This window comes from Talpa europaea (assembly GCF_964194135.1).
Source record: "Talpa europaea genome assembly, chromosome: 4".
Taxonomy (NCBI): domain Eukaryota; kingdom Metazoa; phylum Chordata; class Mammalia; order Eulipotyphla; family Talpidae; genus Talpa; species Talpa europaea.
In genome coordinates, this window is record NC_140070.1 from 101,096,506 (window position 1) to 101,111,803 (window position 15,298).

The window sequence follows — 15,298 nt, forward strand, 5'->3', positions numbered from 1 at the left end:
AGACAGTCATGAATATTCTTTGTTATTTTATAACTATACCTACCAAGGACACACTTATAATAGCAGGACAATGTCTTGAACTTTGGAGAAATAACAGTCCCCTCATCAACAATCTTATAAACCTAAAGGCGAATTCTGAAGATAGCTGATATTGTTTATCTCTTGTTAGAGAATAACATTTTGTTACCATGTTTACCAATTCTGGGGTGCTATTAAGGTTTGTATCTTCCCTGTATACTGAATATGTGATGTTATGCCCAAATTTATTGATTCTTTCACTTGTAAACGGGCATTGTGCATATATACATGGTGTTTCCTCTTGGAGTATTTCTTGAGCTACGCAGGTCTGCGTAGACCCAGAAGGTTTGTTTGTAGGAGACAAAAGAGTGTGTTAGGTCTCCTTTTCCATGCCAACTCTACAAGCTGACTTTGGAATACACAGAAAATAAATGCACTAACAGACTGTCCTTGGTGGTAGGGAAACAATGCTATGAATGCCTCAGAGATAAGCAGTGTTTGCATTTTCTAATTTGTTGTTCAATTAAAAAATTCTATTGCTTTGTCATTATTTTCAGTCTTAGAATAGATATATTCTCTTTCTTATACTACCTTATTTATTTTTATAGATCCATTGTTTACTGTGTCAAGTGAGAAAGACCACAAAAAGGCAAATGTCCAAGTCACCCTGATTCAAAGCAAACTGGTAGGTCTAATACATCCATAGTGGAAAAGTTACTTCCTCCCTTGAACCCTAACCATGTTTGATCAGATTGACTCGTCACTACACCTCTACTAAATTTTATATTCTACAAAAACTATTTTGCGATGATTATTAGGGGGCATGACATCTGTATATTTATGACCCATAGTGTGGATTAATGTTAATAGGACTAAAGGACTATAGGACTCATTAGAATCTAATTTAGTTCAGTGGGAAAAAGTAACATATGCCTGTGTTGAAAGAATTCAGGTAATACAAAAGCATATATAGTATGAAATAAATTCTATTCTTAGCTCCTTTCACATAATTAGCCAATGCCATCGGTTTCTTGGGTATCTTTCTAGAGAGAGTCCATGCACATACCAACAACCCTTCTTTCTATTCAGTATATACTGTTTTCTAACTTTTTAAAAAAAGTTTACAATATAAACTTTTATAAGTGAAATGCTTTAGAAAGTCTGATGGTATAAGTTTGTGCTTTTCCTCCCTGCCTCCTTTTCCTAACATTAGAAGAAAGTTCCCAGGTTCCGAACCATGTTCAGTAACTTGATCCATTATCCGAGATATTCTCTGTATTTGAGCAAGTCAGACCCCGTGCCACAATTTATCAGTCGGGAATGGAAGAGACCTGAAGAGAAACACAGAGAAGCTCTTCAGCAACTTGCTGCGTATGTGTTACGTACCTTCAGCTACTGAAAAAATCTCATGTTTCTAATGAGTTTTTTCTTTTTAAAAAATTTGTATTTGGGCCTCCCTGGTGGCGCAAGGGGTTAAGACACAATCTATGGGGCTGTCCGCAGCTGCTGCAGCACGAGTTCGATCCCTGGCCAGGGAGCTACCCACATGTCTCAGCAGACCTCTCCTGGCTGGCCCGCTGCTCCCCTCAGCAGTGTATTTCATTCGGTCTGCCTGTTCTGCTCCCCACTCTGTCTCTGGTGAATCCTCTCACCCCCCCACACCTCTCGCCTGTGCCCCGGTTCTTGTATACATGAATAGATGGATCTTTAAAAAAAATTAAAAAATAATTTGTATTTATTTTTCTCTATTATTTTAAAAGGTACAATTATGATCTTCTACTTAGGTAAATTGACCCCAAATTATCTCTCTTAACTCTTTTGAGTAACTCAAGCCTGATTCAGGAGCAGTGGTTATAGATTTATTGCTTAGTAGATATTCTTTATTGGTTAGTAGACGTTCGCAAAGGTTGGCATACATACATATGTATGTATGTATGTATGTATGTATGACAACTTGCCACCAAAGGAAGAGGTTGACTGAATTTGTTCATTGATCCATCTTAGAATTTGCAAGTCTATTTTTGGGGAGATTTTCAACTTCAGAACCAAATCTTTTGAACACCTTCATCTTTTAATTATTTACATGCTCTGTCTTGTATATTAAAAACGAATGCTACCATTCATCTCACTTTAGTGAGCATTTTTGTATGTGAGAATTCATAAATCTTAATTCCTATTTTTTGTTATCTAGTCTGAGATGTAGGTCAGATGCATGTTAGAAAAGACTTTGCTCTTATTCTAAGATGCCAATTATATCTCCTACTTTATAGGTGTAGAAATATTAAATAGAAATTATATTTGGAAATAATACTTCAGACTTGAATAATATTTTTCTGCTTTGTTTTAGAATTGACACCTGTTTTCAGATGCCTGCAGTGTATGAAGATCCTCAGGTTACTGGCAAGAATCGCTATAAATATTTTGAAAGGTAGAAAGTAATTATTAATGAATAGGAACCCTGATATTATTAGAGAGCCTCTTTATAATAGTAATAACAGCTGTCATTTTTAAGTGCATGAAATATGCAAAGCACCATTTTAAGTGTTTTACATATGTATTATCAATTTTCATAATAGAAATGTAGGATAGGATATATTATCCTCATTTTTTTACCAGTAAAAATGCTGAGACGAGGAGATGAGAAGTAAATTGCTCAAGGTCACATAGCCAGTGACAGAGCCAGGATTCCAGCTAATTCCTCCTGATTTCAGAGGTATTAGATGAAAATAAGAATGCATATTTGAGAACAAAATAAAGTCATCAGACAAAGTGAGATACAGCAGAGATGCCATGACAGTCATGGGAAAATTTTAAAAGTGGACAAATAGGTGATATTTGCTCTCTTTGTGTTAGTGTTGCCAGAATCAACATGGTGAAAGGATTCACTTTGTTTCATTTGTGACTAATACTCATACAATAATAATATACTCAGATAAAATTAAAATAAGACAAGGATTTCCATATAGGTATTATCTGAATTAGAAAAATAGTCTTGCTACATATCTGCATAAGCTTCCTTGAGGAAGTAAATTTATAATCCACATTGTTATTATGAGCAACCTCCTTTTGGAAATTTTATGATGCTAACGTTTTTGCAGTAATGTTAAATTCTTAGTGTACTCAATTCTTAGACATTTTGGTGGGGGCTTTTAAACTTAAATTATTGGGAATTTTAGAATGTCTCAGGGAACTTGAGAAGTTGCTGGGTGCTAAAGGCCAGCTAAAGCTCAAGCTTTCTAAGGTGTGGCTTGTTTACCATCTGCACAGAAAAATTGGAATGTTCATTTAAAAATGCAGATTCATTGGCTCTACCTATATTTGATGAATTTTCCTTGGCTAGACCTGGAGATTTGTATTTAAAGAAGAATCTCCCCACTCCCAATGAGGATTACTCATAAATTGGATAATCAAGCTCACTGATTTTAAGGGAAAATGCTAGAGGTGAAGAAAGTTCAGACTGCACACAATTCAAAAGTCTCACACATTGTATTTTCCTTTCTCCCCTAGGCCTCTCCTTCCATTTTATGAACAGATGCCATTTGGTATTGTTTTTTCAGAAACCAAGTAAGTAACCATTATTTTAAAACTTTTACCAATTTATTTATTGTATGCTTCCAAATTTGTCTGCAGAAGATAGTTCCCTCAATTTTTTAACCTGTGGATCACAACCCATTAGAAGGTCATGGAATTTTCTAGTAGTTCATAAGCAACATTTAAAAAAATGAACTAGAATAGAAAATAATTGAAAGCATTAGACATATTGAGGGTAAGTTGTTTTTTACTTATAACTTTTCCTTTGGGTAGATATATACATATATTCATATATATATTGTAGGAATGATGTAAGATATACTCCTTTTAATGGTATGGTTTTCACTCAAAGATGATATAAATATTTTCCTATGTTTCTGTTAGTTCCTTATAGTTTTACTTTCACATTTAGTATTTTAAAATATCTGGAGTGATTTTTTTGTGCAACACACAAGGTGACTTCTACATGATTAGTCAAGTGATCTCAGGGTTAATTATTGACTCACCTATTCAGAAAAAGGATTGGTTTTAAAAAAATCAGAAAACATCTCTTTTTCTTTTCTACTGTTTTTCTGAAGGGAAGCAGCTAAAATTAGGTGTGTAACAAAAATAGGGAAGGAAGAAACCAGGGAATGTAGCTATCCTGAACAGGTTCAGAAGCAATTGCCTGATACCTTAGGATGCCCCTTTTATAGCTCTGTGCCACAGGTCTTCCCAGTTATACACAGAAAGATAGGCACTTTGGTGAGTAGACGTACGTTTTTAATACTCCTTCAGTTTCTCAGCAGAAGTAAGAATAAGGTAATTTTCTCAAGATTATTGGGTATAATCCTGCCTACCAGATAACTAACTTTGTGCCTGTGAATTTTTGAAGGATAAGTGGACTTAGTGAAGCTCAAGGACTTATTTCTCCTTAATTATATAGCATTATAAGTGATTATATCAGGTCTTAATTTTTAAAAATAATTTTTTTAGGGTTGAACCATATGCTTTTCCTCCTGCTCCTGCTCAGTACCCACCCATCCTTATGAAGTCCTCAGTGGGCACTCAGACTGATTATCGGGATGCTGAAGTTCAAACAGATCCGTATTCTCCAGAATATGTAATATGTCAGGACTCAATCCCTGAGCTCTTGACTCTGGCTACTCTTACTTGGGGTGAGTTGGTAATTCTCTTAAGCATTCGCAGATGACAGTCTTCATAACCATGTGTGCTACTTAGTTCCTGGAAATGACACACATGGAAACAACAGTGGTTTAAAATGGTGATATTTAAAATATCTTGCTCAGCAGAGCTACTTCATAGATTCATACTTTTTATAATACTTTTGTTCAAGGAGTGAGAGTTAGGCCCTTTTCACTAAGAGGGGGTTTATTGTGCTCCTGAAGCTGAAGTTTTATTTCAACTTAATTTTGTTCTTGTTTTGTTGATTACTCACCTACCCTCTTGATTCCTACTTTACAATACAAACCAAAATCAGTCTCAGATATAAAATATTTTATACCTTTAAGCAATTATAATCCAAGTCTCTGTTCCCAGTATAACCATACCATGAAAATTAGCACCGTTTTTTTCCCAGAAAATATACGAAAGCAACAAGAACAACAAAACTCCCAGAAATTTCATTTTCAGTGTATCTGAGAGATTTATATATGTGCATGTGTATATATATGTATACATATATGTATATTTATAATCTGTAAACTTTGAAATTTTTATTTGTAGCAGTTGAGATTAGGTAGAAGCTAGTTGGGGACAAGTGAGGAAGTGTGTCTGTGAGGAAGGATCAGGAGAATCTCAGTGGGCTTGAGCAAACAACATTTGGCAATATCCAGAAAAATTTTAAGTAGTTGTTAGCATATAAAAACACAGCTGATATTTGTATGTTGACTTTGTGTCTTGTGATTTTATTGATCTTTTACTAGATCTGAAATTTTTTTTTGTAAAATCTTTAGGGTTTTCTGTATAAAAGTTCATGTAATTTGTAAATAGTGGCAATTTCACTTCTTCCTGTCCAACTTGGATGCTTTTTATTTCTTTTTCTTGTCTAATTGCTCTGGCCAGGACTTCCAGTGATATGTTGAATAGAAGTGATAAGAGTAAGCATCCTTGTCTTGCTCCTGATCTTAGAGGTAAAGCTTTCAACTGTTTAGTGTACAGTATGATATTAACTTGTCAGTATCATTCATTTTTTTCTTTCACAACTGTTTTTATTAGAGAGGAGTATAGTGTAGTGCATAAAACCACAAGGGTCAGATTGCATTGTTCAGATCCTGATTTCCACTGCTTATCAGCTATGGCCTTCTGCAAGTAACTTTGATATTTCTTTTTATTTCACAATAGACATTTATCAAATACAGAGTATTCCAAGCTGTCATTTTTCAGTAATCTCATAATGTTCTTCACAAACCTATTTTCATCTTATACACAACTAAAATGGTCCTCTGTCTGAATTATTAATAGGAAGCAGTACAGGGCACAGTTAACAGGCTGTGAGGTACATCTGAAGGATCTTTCCTAATATCATTTCATCTTCTCATAATGTTTGAATTTAAAAAGGACAGGAACTGAAAGGGAGTAGGTTATATAATGATAGGTGTATGAGTTTGTCAGTATATTTCTAACGTGTTTTTTGCATCACCCTTCCTGTAGGTCGAGGTCTCCCTGCAGGACAAGCTGAAATAGAGATGATAGAACGAGCCCGGGAGAAGCGTGCTTGGGAAGCCACTCTTCCATCTCTGAGTGACACCTCCCAGTTTGAGAAAAGGAGGAAGATGATGGATGCAATGGAGAGGAAGGAATGGGCCTTCAGAGAGCAGGAAATTGAAAAGTAGGTTCTTAGTCACTTAGACAACTCATTTTATCTGTACAGTGTTTTCCCAAATGTATAGGTTTAAAGTAATCCTCAACCTGTAAGGACAAGAAATTGGATTTCTGGTTCCTTCAAAAACAAAAACTCCAAATTTTCTCACCAGTAGTACAAAAATGTATAATGCCCTCTTTGCATGTAAAGTTCAACATGGAACCCAGATTTGAACAATTTCTCAAGACATCTCTGACACTTCCCCTTTTCTGTAGTATCTAATCTAGACTGTCAGAATTCCACTGATTTCTGAAAAATGTTCCCTTCTTGTCATTTCCAGTGCCACTACCCCTGGGCCTTGACCCTATTTATATCCTTCCAACAGTTTCCTCACCAACCCCATCTCTAATCTTCCTGGTGCTGGATTCATAGTCAGGACACTTAAAAGTTCTAGCTACAGTTAATTGGGCATTTCCAAATTATAGAATTCTTTAATCAACAGAGAACTCATAGCATCTAAATAACAATATGCTTCAGTACTTCTGGTTGTTTTCAATTATTTTAACTGATATATTTTAGTAATGAATTTGTCACTGGAATATATAGAAGTGATGAGATCCAACAAGTTACAAGTCCCTAGCAAGAAAGAAAGGAAGGGAATTTGTGGAGGTTGTCCTTTGTTCCAGGCTGTGCTTGTAGCAATGCTACCAGGGCCCCTGGCAGTATGCTTAGACACTAAAAAGTTAGGAATCAAAAAGTTAGGGACTCAGCTTGGTTCTGAATTCAAAATATGTTTTTCTTTGTCAACATCATCTGATTGACAGTGAATCCAGATGTTGTGACCATTTTGATGAAAGTTTGCAGTTTGGCAGAAAATGATGTTTGGAGCAAAAATCCTGTCTCTTGAAATTTAAATTTGTTGCTATAATTTGGAGAGGTATATTCTTGTGAGAAGGATTAATAATATTTAAAATGCTTCTGATCAGAATGAAGACATCACCTGAGAAACTGAGTACTTTTTAAGCTGAGGATAATTTTGATAAATATATTTTGAGTCCCTCCTTTGTGCTGGATTCTGTGCTGTGAGTGAGGGAAAAAGGAATGAGTAGGAAATTTCTGTGCCCAGACAGAGCTTCTCCTGGTTCATTGGGGCAACAGTGGGGGAGGTGATGGGACAAAACTTTCAGACTAACAACTCTCAGACTAACACTTCTCTATATACATAAAGCCAGGGAAATGCAGTTGAGAACAATTAGTTCTGATTGAGATAAATGGAAATTTGGGGAAAGTAAAAAAAGGGGCTGCCTCTGATCTGGATGTTTAATTGTGACTAGAAGCTGTCAGGTAAATGATAATATCAATGATGATGACATTTTTAAAGCATGTAACACATACAGAGTGCTTACTATATTCTGGACAGTGCTCCAAGTCAAAAGTGTGGCCCAAAGACCAGCACATCAGCATTAGATGGGAACTTGTTAGAGTTGCGGATTCTCAGGCCCCTTCCCGGACCTGATGCATCAGGAGGTTGGGACCCAGCAATCTATATCATAACAATCCCTCAAGGTTATCTGATGCATGCTTGAGTTTGAGAACTACTGTCTAAGGACCCTTTATCCCCCATCGTCCCCGTAGTCCACTGGGAATAAGTGTGCTGTTATTTCTTCTCCCACAGTCTGCTGTTTATCTGTCTGTGTGGTAAGTACGGGTTAATAGGTGTCTGTTCCTTGCCTTGACATATGGCTAGCTCCTAATAAATATTTGACAAATAAGTGACTGAATACATTTTTTGACTGAATAAATTAATGTATGAATTTTTAAGTAGGAGTAAAATATTCATATCTATTTTAGGAAGGAAAATCTTGACAGCTGTATAGAGCAAGATAGGAACCAGGAGAGATTAGACTAACAAAAGTCCAAATTAGGAGGGAGTGACAAAAACATGAGCTAGGGGGTGGATGCAGGAAGTGTTTCAGAGGAGCAGTCATTGGAAGAGGGAAAAAGATAGAAGAGAAGCTGTAGATTTCCGGAGGAACAAAATGAGTGGGTTATTTTGAGGTTGTGATAGCTGCAGATATAAGTAGACAACTCTGGTTCAGAACTATCTAGGCTGGAGGTACAGATTTTGAGGTCATCTGTACACGGTTGTATACCTATTAGCAAAGTAGCCTTGGGACAACAAGGTGATGTAAGGGGAAAGAAAACAAATGTGCAGACACCAACGTTTTTTTTTCACATTCCCTGCTTAAGATAGGGTGCCCCCACCACACCTTCTCTTTACTCTTCCTATTATTTCATCCTCCAGCAATACCAGTCAACCTGCAACTGTGCACAAACATCTTGTTTATTTAGGCCGATCCACCCCATCTATCTGGTATACTCTCCTTCATCCTTTAGAACTATACCCATATACATTCCTGTTATATAGAGACTTATAATTGTGGTGCCTCCCGTATACCTCCAATTCATCTGTCACATTTTTGTTAGAATGGTCATTTTTTATTGTTTGTTTGTTTGGGTATAATTGTCATATAACATTATGTTAGATGTAAACATAATGATTTGATATTTATATATTTTGCAAAATGATCACCATAGTAAGTCTAATTACTGTCCGTTGCCACACGAAATTACAAAAGTTTCTTTTTCTTGTGAGAAGAACTTCTAAGATCTAGTCTCTTAGCAATTTTCAAATATACAATACAGTATTATTAACATTAGCCATAGGCTGTGCATCATTTCCTCATGTCTTATTACTTTATACCATTTGAGCCCCGTTGTCCCCCAACTCTGGCAGCCACCAATCTGGTCTCTATATATGAGCCTGATTTTTTTGTTTTTGTCTTTTTTACATTCTACACATAAGCATATACTATATGCATATAGTATTGGTTGTTCTCTGACATTTCACCTAGCAAAATTTCCTTGAGGTTCATCCGTGCTGTCACAGGTGGCAAGGTTTTATTCTTTTTTATGACTAAATAATATTCCCTTGTATGTGCATACATATATGTGTGCACATGCACACACATACACTACACTTTCTTTATCCATTCATCCATTGATGGAAACTTAGTTTGCTTCCATGTCTTGGCCATTGTAAATAATGTTGCATTGAATATGGCGGTGCAAATATTTTTGTTTTCTTTGGATAAATACCTAGCTGTAGAATTGCTAGATCATATGGTAGTTTTGCTTTTAATTTTTAATTTTAAGATTTATTTATGCGTTCAAGAGCTGGGATGCAGGCCAGAGGCATGGGGGTGAGAGGATTCACCAGAGACAGAGTGGGGAACAGAACAGGCAGATTGACCAAAGTGTACTGTTGAGGGGAGCAGTGGGCAAGAGAGGAAAGGTCTGCTGCACCATGTGGGCTGCTCCCAGCCAGGGGATCGAACTCGTGCTGCAGAGGCTGTGGACAGCTTCATAGGTTGCATCTTAACCCCTTGTGCCACCAGGGAGGCCCATGCTTTAAATTTTGAGGAAATTTCATACTGTTTTCCATACAGATTGCACCAATTTACACTCCTATCAATAGTGCATCATGATTCCCATATTCTTGCCAGCATTTTCTCCACATCCTCACCAACCCTTGCTATTTCTTTTCTTTTGGATAATAACTGTTCTCTTAGGTGTGAGGAGCTAGCTCATTAGGGTTTTGATTTACATTTCCCTCATGATTAGTGATTTTGAACATCTTCTCATGCACCTATTGACCATCTGTATGTCTTCATTGGAAAGATGTTTATTCAGATCCTGTGCCCATTTTTCAATTGGGCTATTTATTTGCTATTGAGTTGTATGAGCTCTTTATATATTTTGGATATTAACCCCTTTTCAGACATGATTTACCAATATCTTCTCCCATTTAGTAGGTTATCTTTTCATTCTGTTGATGCTTTCTTTCACTCTGCAGAAGCTCTTTGGTTTGATGTAATTCTACTTGTTTATTTTTGCTCTTGTTGCTCACAGTAGTCTTTTTAAAATACATGAATATGATATCAGTCCAAAGAGAAGATCCTGTTTATAGCAGGTGTTCCTTTTTTCTTTAGTAGAACAGTCTGTTTGAAATACATATATTTCTTTATGTTTTACCATGTACTTGAAGACTACAGGAGATTCGCCTGGAAGTTTTAAAAGAGCTGCTGAAGAAGCGTGATGAGAATCAAAATGAAGTGAACATGAAACGCTTGAATGCCCAATGGTCTAAACTGCAGGAAGCAAAGGAGGCAAAAGTGGCTAAAATTCAACACAAACATGTATCAGGTAATGGTGTTAAAAAAAAAAAAAGAGAATGGAAAAAAGTTATTTTCTTTGGATCTTTGACCAAACCTAATTTAACTATGACATAATTCTTTTTTGATCCTAGTGTTACCAAATGGGTAAGGGATGGGAGATGATTTATTTCTCAATGGTAGAAGAATAGAAGGAAATCAAGTGATCATGTTCTAACATGCAGTTAAGTTGTTGAGATTATGGGGTGTGTGTGTGTGTGTGTGTGTGTTTAGATTTTGGTCTCTCCACATTCATTTCTCAGCCTTTTTTTCATTATTGCCTCCTAAAAGAGACATCTTATTTCCGACTTCACCCACTTCCATGAAATTTTAATATTAAAGATATGCAGTATATTTGTTTATGTACTATAAATATCTTTACTTTATTTTTTTATTATTTTTTTTTAGAGGCATGTTTTATTTATTTATTTATTTGTTTGTTTGTTTGTTTTGTTTATGCATGCACTGGGTATAGTCAGAAGCACAGGAGGGTGAGAGAATTCACCAGAGCCAGAGCGGAGAGCAGAGCAGGCAGAAGGACCGGAAGTACACTGCTGAGGGGAGCGGCGGGCGGCAGGAAAGGTCTGCGCGCCATGTGGGACCCTCCTCCGGTGGCCGGGGAGCTGCCGGGGATCGAACCAGCGCTGCAGAGGCCGCGGGCAGCTTTGCAACCCAGCGCTCAACCGCTGCGCCACCGGGGAGGCCCAATATCTTTACTTTATATGTGAAGAGAAGTCAGTGGAGGATTAAGAATGACTAAATAAATATTTTAAATTTAAGTTAAAAATTCTCATTTATTAGCATTTAATGTGATAGCTGTATTTGCTGATTAGCTTATAATATAACTTATTACTTTAAAAATGTAATATAACTTAATTACTTTTAAAATGATATAGTAATTATATATATAAATTATCAATTTATATACACATTTAAGAATAGTAATGTAATCACATTTAAAGTAATTTAAACTGTTCATTTTTAAAGCACATTTTTTAAAAATAAATTTTATTTTTATATTCCCCATACAATTGCAATCCCCTTATTTTGACCCCAATCCCTCCACTCCCCGCCCCCCACCCCCCATAGAGGTCTCTGGTTCATAGTTTTTTGTTGATTTTGATTTTCACTTTCTTATGGTTATTCATTTTCCTGGTCCCTTATTTAAGTTTTCTAGATTCCTGCTGTGAGTGAGACCATCTGGTATTTTTCTTTTTCTTTCTGGCTTATTTCGCTGAGCATGATCCCTTCCAGCTCCATCCATGTTGCTGCAAATTGCATGTGTTTATCTTTTTTGAATGCTGAGTAATAGTCCATGGTGTATATGGACCACATCTTCCTGCTCCAGTCATCTATTTTTGGGCATTTGGGTTGTTTCCAAAGCTTAGTTATTGTAAATTGTGCTGCTATAAACATAGGGGTGCAGGTGCTCTTTTGAATTGATGTTTCTGTGTCCTTTGGGTAAATACCTAGGAGTGGAATTGCTGGATCATATGGAAGCTCTATGTTTAGTAGGTCAAGAAATCTCCACACAGCTCTCCATAGTGGTTGGACCAGTTTGCACTCCCACCAACAGTGCAGGAGAGTTCCTTTCTCTCCACATCCTCGCCAACATTTGTTGTTGCTAGTTTTTTAATATGTGCCATTCTCACTGGTGTGAGATGGTATCTTATTGTAGTTTTGATTTGCATTTCCCTGATTGCAAGTGACACTGAACATTTTTTCAGATGCCTGGTGGCCATTTGCATCTCCTCTTCAGAGAAGTTTCTTTTTAGCTCTTCTGCCCATTTTATGACTGGATTATTTTCTTTGTTGTTGTTGAGTCTCATCATCTCTTTGCAGATTTTTGTCATCAGTCCTTTATCATTAGTGTTGTGTGCAAAAATGTTCTCCCAGTTGGTGGGGTTTCTCTTTGTTTTTGTTATTGTCTCTTTTGCTGTGCAGAAGCTCTTTAATTTGATGTAGTCCCAGCTGTTTTTCTTTGCCTTCACTATCTCTGCTTTGGGTGATGTGTCTGTAAAGATGTCTTTGATGTGCAAATTACGTAGTGTTTTGCCTATATTTCCTTCTATGTATTTTATGGTTTCAGGTCTTATGTCTAGTTCTTTAATCCATTTTGAGTTGATTTTTGTGTATGGTGTGAGGTAGTGGTCAAGCTTCATTCTTTTGCATGTAGCGACCCAGTTTTCCCAGCACCATTTATTCAACAAACTTTCTTTGCTCCAATGCATAGTCTTTGCTCCTTTGTCAAAGATTAGTTGACCATAAATCTGTGGGTTTATTTCTGGATTTTCTATTCGATTCCATTGGTCTGTGTGTCTGTTCTTGTTCCAATACCATGCAGTTTTGATGATTATGGCTTTGTAGTAGAGTTTGAAGTCTGGGAGTGTGATACCTCCATTCCCTTCTTTTTTTTTTCAGGAGAGCTTTGGCTATTGAGGGTTTTTGGTGATTCCATATGAATTTCATCAATAATTGTTCTATTTCTTTGAAGAATGACATTGAAAATTTGATTGGAATAGCATTGAATCTGTATATTGCTTTTGGTAGGATGGCCATTTTAATAATGTTTATTCTTCCGATCCATGAGCAGGGGATGTCTTTCCATTTCTTTGTGTCTTCTTCTATTTCTTTTAACAGTGTTTTATTGTTTTCTTTGTATAGGTTCTTTACCTCTTTTGTTAGATTTATTCCCAAGTATTTGATTTTTTTTTGTTTCGATAATAAAAGGGATGGTTTTTTTGATTTCTTCTTCTTCAGATTTATTGTTTGTGTCTAGGAAGGCTACTGAATTTTGCGTCTTGATTTTGTATCCTGCCACTTTACTGAACTGATTGATGAGTTGAATTAGTTTTTCTGTGGAGTTTTTGGGGTTCTCTATGTATATTATCTTTAAAGCACATTTTTAAAAATTCAAATTATTATTGTTCTAGCAGAAGTAAAGCAATTGCAAAAAAATAAGTTAATTCCTTAAAAGCTATTTTTAGTAAACTTTTAACTTTTCCTTCATGTGATTAAATCACTCCTAACTAGCTGCTGGCTATACATTTGTATTCTGTCAATATTTACTTTTATGAATAAATGATGACATGTAAACCCTTTTTATTTAATCTTAAAACCCCACATCATACACAGAAGCAGTGAGGATTAAATATAAACAATATCCACAAGGCAGCAGTGGAAGCTGCCTTGCAAGTGGCTCTTGCAATGTGACTTCAAATCTTGAAATATGATTTTACACTCATTGAGAGTCACAGTGTAGAACCTTCAAATGGGGATGGGTCTGGATAGGATTGAAATGAAAGGAGCAGGAGGTGGTCATAAGCATGACTCCTGATGTGAGTGCACTCGTAATATGCCCTGCTTAACCTTCTCCCTCTGATTGCCAAACAATTCCAAAAGCTATAAACTGGGATATATTCTGGTTATAACCAAGATGAACAGAGATTATTAAAGAACCTATAGTCTTTCTTCCCTTTTAATTATTCTCCTAGGAGAGAATAGTTGTCCTATCTCCATTGAACTTGTATTTCACAGTTCTTTTGAGTTTCTCTCATTCATTTAACAAACTTTTAATGAATTCCTCTTCTTGACCCAAACCTTAGAATGCAGTTGAGAGATTTTTGATTAATAACAGTTGAGGACACTTAAAGATCCAGCTTCTGTCACTTCCTTCAGCCTATTTCATGACAACCCAGGCCACACAGATAACAGGCCTCTGTTTTCAGTGTTAATATTCTGGCTACGCCGAGTGATGACCATGAAAGTTATACAGTTCAGTAGCTGCCCTGTGAATGAAACTGAAACTGGTTTACTCTTCTGCGTTTGGAGCATTCAAAACAAAATTTTGGAGACAGTCATGGTGGTATATTTTATTTTAGCAATCAGAAAACTTGTGGCAAAGGGAAAGAATATAGAAGGGAAGTTGGAGAGACGAAATATCATCAAGGATTATACTGATTATGCATCGCAGGTCTATGGACCTCTGTCTCGCCTCGGCCGTTTCCCAGACAACAACTCAGAGGAATTTGTAGTGAAAAACCACTATCTCAACACCTATGAAGGTAAGCTATTTACATAATTACAAATAAGAGGGTAGCTTAGAAATATAAATGATGATAAATGGATAAATAAATCTTAAATCTAGAAATTTAAAGACTAAATGACAGATACAAATATTTTCAAGAAGTAGCAAACACGTTGAATGTTATTCATCAAGTAATTTATACAAACAAGTAAAAACTACTAACACTCAAATAAATGTGTATACTATTCAACAGTTTAATCAAGGTGTATAGTCAACAATCAACATTTGAGAGTGTTTAATGACACTAATAATCAAAATTATGCAAAAATAAAATAGAAAAAGCATTTATATTAGATTATGAAATAAACAAGAAATATATCATGAAGCCAGCCCTTGAGGAGAAATGCCAGAAAGCTAGGGGGCAACGAGGGACTGGGTGGCCAGGGATACAGTTATGGAGAGGGAAATACCTATTATACATGCCAAGAGAGGCTTATTTAAATTATTTAAATTTCACTTAACAAGTTGAAGCATCACATAGCCAAGATCATGAGTTGAAGACCACACTGTTGAACTTGTAGCTCTGACTGACCTTCTTCAGAGCAGTGAGTATATACTTACTGTAGAATGGTGGTGCCTTGTATC

At 36.1% G+C, this 15,298-nt stretch overlaps 1 protein-coding gene across 1 annotated transcript in view; it reads left to right on the forward strand.

Moving 5' to 3' along the window:
- CFAP91 (cilia and flagella associated protein 91) overlaps positions 1-15,298 on the forward strand; it is a gene marked incomplete at both ends in the record, with an annotated part of 34,464 nt that overhangs the window by 5,173 nt on the left and 13,993 nt on the right. Inside the window, 7 exons of the mRNA XM_084232672.1 lie at positions 1,232-1,389; positions 2,366-2,446; positions 3,526-3,582; positions 4,525-4,706; positions 6,202-6,379; positions 10,461-10,618; positions 14,508-14,690. Coding sequence (XP_084088798.1) covers positions 1,232-1,389; positions 2,366-2,446; positions 3,526-3,582; positions 4,525-4,706; positions 6,202-6,379; positions 10,461-10,618; positions 14,508-14,690 — 997 coding nt within the window. The remainder of the gene's footprint in view (positions 1-1,231; positions 1,390-2,365; positions 2,447-3,525; positions 3,583-4,524; positions 4,707-6,201; positions 6,380-10,460; positions 10,619-14,507; positions 14,691-15,298) is intronic.